The sequence below is a fragment of the Corylus avellana genome, chromosome 10 (genome assembly GCF_965113065.1).
Source record: "Corylus avellana chromosome 10, dhCorAvel1.hap1.2, whole genome shotgun sequence".
In the NCBI taxonomy this organism is placed as follows: domain Eukaryota; kingdom Viridiplantae; phylum Streptophyta; class Magnoliopsida; order Fagales; family Betulaceae; genus Corylus; species Corylus avellana.
Window position 1 is genome coordinate 15,192,105 of NC_142499.1, and position 5,686 is coordinate 15,197,790.

The window sequence follows — 5,686 nt, forward strand, 5'->3', positions numbered from 1 at the left end:
TAACAAACGTAGGATATGCAAGATACCATTAAATTCCTTATAAAACCAGTAATTAATATATGAAACTGATTGTAAATTCAGTTCAGATAGGTGTTCTTGCAGTTGAACCTGAAGGATTGGCACCAATACACAGCCCACATAGTTGTTAGAATGTAGTGCGGGATTAACTGATTGCAATCAGTGAATGAACTTGTTCTTGAAGTGACGCCTCCTCTATTGCTCCTCTGGTTGCATTATGAGAGAATCCAGCACAGAGCTCTACCCTCTCAACCATGTGTTTCTGTATGATGAGTTGTCACGCAGAGAAGCATCATGAGGCTTGTATTCCATAACATAGCTGTGAGGAAGCTTTAAGTGCCGTTTGATTGCATCTCTTAGAGCCATTACAGCCTGGTACGAACACAGCAAACCAAGGTCAAGATATTACATGACCATTTTGTGGAGAGAGAGAGAAATTACAAACCACCAACCTGGTGATCGGATGCATTGCGGTTCCACACGCTTAAGATATCCTCGTTGAAACGAATGCTTAGTACCGCACCACATATGTTATCTCCATAATCAAGTTGGTCACCTACTAAGGCAAGAACCTGCATAGGCAAGCAGGACTAACTTACAAACCCTGACTTCCAAAATAAAGGAAAATTCACTTATTGGCTAGAGGACGAAACCAAGGGTCCTAAAATTCCTGAAGGGGGTGGCCTGGTGTAGACATTAGGTTTAAATCTCGCCAAGGAAGATAATATTTTAAAAGTGACATCTGGCTTTGCAGCAACGACTTCAGAAAAAAATGAATAGGGAAAGCGTTTTACCAAATATAGCCAAAAGTGAAAAGCACCATGATTTGTCCCACCAGCTAAGCGAGGGAAAAAGAGATGCGATAAATATTTTCACAAATCAACACAATAAGGTGAATATAAATTCAACACAAAAAGAGAGCATGTAATTCAATCACAATGTCATAACGCTGTTAGCTACTTGATCCATAAAAATATCCTACTTTTATCAAGGAGACAAACTCAACTTTGTTACAAGCACTTCAGCCCATATAAGATCCCAAAAGTATCATGCACAACGTACATGCAAAGTTGAAAAAGCCCTCACATGTACACGCATAAGTAAAAGACAGCTGAGAGAGTCTTCCTATTCTGAGTAAAATGTTCAAACAAAAAATGAAAGACAAAGAAGAAATAGAAAAAAAATGTTTTATTCAAATACATAGGCACCAGCCTAAAACAAGATTACACAAAAACAGATCTCACAAAACAGATCTCTTTATTTATTCACATTTCATGACCAGAAAAAATGAGGAAAAGCTCATGAAAGTTGGACATGCAGATACTGATTTGTTCATTATTCTGTAGTAAACAGCAGCAAATTTTTATTTTTATTTTTATTTTTTAAAAAAGAGACTTTACAATGGAAGTCTCCAAGTAGATTGTAGTATCATACAATCAAAGACAGACACTCTAGCATCTGTACATGGTTTAAGTACTAGACACGCACTGTGGAAAGAGCACTCACAGACATTTTAGGAGCAAAAAGGAACTATAAGATCTACAAATCCACTGTGGCTTGGCTTCACAGAGCAGTACGTAGAATACAAAGTAGGTGATCAAATTCAGAAGGCCAAATCAGAATTTGAAGCCATAAGACCAAGCTCAAAATTGATAAATTATGTTTATAAGGCTTTCAATGCCAGAGAAGCACGGCAGAAAGAGCACTCACATGCTCAGTGGAGCAAAAAGGAACTATAAGTTCTATAAATCCATAGTGGCTTGTAGGATATAATTTATAGGGAGCCAGCTTCAGAAGGCCAAATCAGAATTTGAAGCAATGAGACCAAGCTAAAAAACACTACACTATGTTTCTATTTAATCCAAAGATCAGAGAATCAGAGCACTTCACATTTGCCCATCTATGCCTTGTTCTTATAAGTGCAAGTGTGCAAAGATAATTCTCAAATCAATGCCCTCTTTTTAAATTTCATGATAAGTCCACTTAGCTCAAACCAATGTTGCTTGTTGTAAATGGTCACAAGGAACATTTTTGTTATCAATGTTCTATATGCACTATCCAAAATGACTGGCACAACTGAGAACTTCCTAATTATTAAGTACTTTTATTTGGATAACAGGAACAGGGCTCCAAAGATCAACTTCAGTAATTTTCAAAATCAAGAATGAAACTACTAAGTAAATCATATTTTCAATCAAACGGTCAAAATAATTGGAAGTCAACACCCCAAATTTACAAAATAGTTCAAGTGAAATAAAAGGTTAACGACACACAATAGCAACTTATAGATAATACGAAATCATGGCAACAACTGAAAAATATAGAATCAAAATAGAGAAAATTAACAACAGTTAATATGAATGTAGCATGGAAAACTGAACACTTAAGAGAAATAAAATTTATTTCAGTTTTTCTCCCCTTACCAGATCTTCCCAGAAGCGACCTGACACAACCTTTTTGAATCGTATTATCCACTTACCACCATTGCAGTTAGCAGAGTCCTGAGAAACTTATTGAAGTTAAGCAGATTGTAGATAAAATTCAAACCTTTATGACTCCTGAATAATCACATATAAAAGGAGAAGAAAGAAGGAAAGAACTAATTCAAGCTTAGGCTTTAGATGTATACCTCCCATAGAGGGCGGATTCCCTCCTTGAAAATATGCAAATCTGTTGGGCTCGGCAAAGAAGAAGGGCGGGCCAAGTGGCAATAGCAGACCCAAAAACCTTCAACCTATGTCCACATAAATGTTCAAAGGGCAAATGAAAATAATGAACCAAGAAAGTCAACTTAAAATGATGTAAAGATTCAAACTCATCAGCCATTTATCAAGATCTTACCGTACTGAAGTCTACAATTTTCTTTATGTTGTCCTCGTACGATGTTTGTGTTCGAACTCCAGGGGTTCGACGAGTGTACCAAAACACAAACTTGTACTGATCATAAAGATATCAAAGAAAAATAAGTGCTAATAAACCATTGTGATTATAAATTGCCCAAAGAAAGCTTTGAATCCCAGACAAAAAAAAAAAAGAATAACTATACCAAATATAAATACTTTATCGAATAACCATAGCAAACATTTACAAGCATTCAGTCGATTTATAGAATAAATCTCACCCCTTAAAATAATTTGAAAACTTTTTGCAGAAAAGGTAATTGTAGTCAAACTAAATCTCTAAGGTAGCCAAAATATAATAGCCTAAAGGAGATGCAATATGGAGCCACCTTAGTTGCCTTACAAGACTAAGGGACAGAAGACTGATCATGGTAAAATTCCTATTTCAGAAGGGTCATTAGTATGTTTTTTAATGATTAAAATTTATTTGCTTCAAATAATAATAATAATTTCATTCTATGTCAGAAACTCAGAGCTGGAAGAGAGAGAGAGAGAGAGATACACTTCCAATAGTGGACAGAATGACAAGAAAGATAGTACAAGACAAACTAGTAACATGGTTTAAATGGTTCAAATGTGGCTAAGTATAATATATCCTTGGATTTTGCTCATAAGCTCAAGCATAACAGCAGAAGTGTCAAAAAAAATTTCCCCACCCAAGAGCCACATGTAAGCCTATATAGAAGGGTGACAAATGCGTATGTTCTTTTTCAATATGCAAACACACAAAATTGAGGATGGTTGAAGAATAATTAATTAAGCTCATGATACAAATGGCTGGAAGCAACAACTCCTTACCTGCTGCATGTATATACACTACATATGCTAAAACAAAAATACTGGACAAATATTATTCTGATAACAATTAATGTTTGGCCAATTATCAAGAAAAGTTAATTTTACTCATCATTTCTTATCTACAAGGCAGGGCAAACCTATAGCAGACCATCTATTCTAAATTCCACATACCCCTTACAGTAATTACAACCTTTAAAAGGTTTTTCCAGAACTGAAAAATGATTTGATAAGTTAAATTCAATTTAGTCCATACATATTAAAAATAACCTTAAAGTTCTAGTTCTGTGATTAGGGGAATTTTAGTTTATTTATGAGCTTCATGTACCAAATGTAAGGCAAAACTCAGGGCCAAGGGTTTTTTGCCTCATGTATGAAAAGGGGTACATATCTCTAAAAGCATCAAGAAATTGAAGTCGATCGATGCGTGTAAAGGCTCATCGTGCCATCTCTCGACTCACCAAGATAAACCTTCACATACCGTAACACATGGATGAGTTCCAAAGCTTCCCAACTCAAGCAGCTTTCAACTGCTCAAGATTTAAGACCTAAGCCTCACATAATTCAAACAATATGTTCACAAAAAATTAAAAAAAATTAAAAAAAAAAAAAACTTTACATTTGCCTTGACCCACCTTTGAGTTTTCGAAGAATTTGGTGAGCTTAATTCTTCCAACAAGAAGGGAAAATCTGACATTCTTTCTAAACCAACGATACACTCTCCTCTCCGTCTATCTATCTTAATATATAGATGACAATTCTATTCGAAAGGCACAGGTCTCCCAGTCATCAAGGTCCTTCTAATCTTAAAATACTAAAACTATGTTTCTTCATCCACTAGATTAGCAAACAATCGAATATACATCCTTAATTTCTCATGAATCTAGTAGCATTAGTCGAAACCATACAATCACATATCATATTCGACACTATCCAAAAGCACCAAAATAAATTCATTACAATGTATGTATGTTTGTGTGTGTAGCGAGAGAGAGATGAAGACCTTGAGGGGATGAAGGCCAGCTTTGAGGTCGCGAGCTTGGCGTTCACGGAAATCTCGGGTATCTTTGTTGCTGTAGTTGCTGTTGGCATTGGTGTAATCAGCAGTGGCTGACATTGAAGAAGGAGAAGAAGAATCGAGCATTGGCTGGGCGTCATCACCGTTGGCGTTGTTGTTACTCTCCAATTCCTTCTTCTCTGCTACCGACTCCATTTTCAGCTTCTTCTTCACAAAAGCCCTAGCTCTCTCGCCAACCCCAGGAACCAAGAAAGTAAACGGTGCGCAGCCTTCGGGGGTTTTTCCTTTGTTTCGTTTAAAGAGAGAGAAGGGAAAATAGCGTGTGCGTGCTGGACACTTGCAATTCGATTTGATGAGGCTTTACCAAATATCTTATATATAGTGCCCGTGAGGACTGAATGAGTAATGCTGTATACTCAATTTCTTTGTTTTTTTTTACTAGCAAAAAAAAAAAAAAAAGAATTATTTTTACATCTTCGCTTAATTAACTTGTTTTTATCTACTATTAATGCCTTTTGTTATTTTTAATTAAGAATATTTGGAGCATGCAAACTCAACAGAAATGAACGTGAGATGCCCACCAAAATGGAAAAAAACATTTCTTATTTAAAATTACTCGCCTCTAAGCCTTTCTCTTTTCTTTTGGGTGTTTTCTTTTCACCATATTTATTGGTTTTTTAAAGAGAAATGCTAGGTGTTCTTTTTGTGTTCTCATAGTTTAGGTGGATATTATTTTCTAAATATCAGGTGACAGAAATAAGAGTTAGTTTCTTTTTTGATTTTTTTTAAAAAATAATATCCACGTAGAATTAGGAGAACACAAAAATAAAAAATAAAAAACTAGTATGGCACTTTTTTGAAATGACGAGGAATTGAGAAGAATAGGATGACTGGAGAGGTCTCCAGTTGATGGCCAGGATGGCCCTAGGAGAATCTTAGGGTTATAAATGGGACA

The 5,686-nt window shown here is 35.6% G+C and overlaps 1 protein-coding gene across 1 annotated transcript; it reads right to left on the reverse strand.

Annotated features, from left to right (window-relative positions):
* Positions 1-5,070, reverse strand: NCBP (Putative cap-binding protein). Its single transcript, XM_059571988.2, has 6 exons — positions 4,717-5,070; positions 2,860-2,955; positions 2,648-2,752; positions 2,442-2,519; positions 471-590; positions 1-390 (listed from the first exon to the last, which is right to left on the reverse strand). The coding sequence occupies exons 1-6, from the start codon at positions 4,924-4,926 to the stop codon at positions 259-261; spliced, it is 741 nt and encodes a 246-aa protein (XP_059427971.2). The 5' UTR covers positions 4,927-5,070; the 3' UTR covers positions 1-258.
* Between the last annotated feature and the right edge of the window lie 616 nt (positions 5,071-5,686).

Coding starts and splice junctions, on each gene's coding strand:
- NCBP (XM_059571988.2), bottom strand. CDS start 4,926: ATGGAGTCGGTAGCAGAGAAGAAGGAATTGGAGAGTAACAACAACGCC. Junction 2,520..2,647: donor GAATCCGCCCTCTATGGGAG/GTATACATCTAA, acceptor TAAGTTTCTCAG/GACTCTGCTAACTGCAATGG. Junction 391..470: donor GCAATGCATCCGATCACCAG/GTTGGTGGTTTG, acceptor TGTTCGTACCAG/GCTGTAATGGCTCTAAGAGA.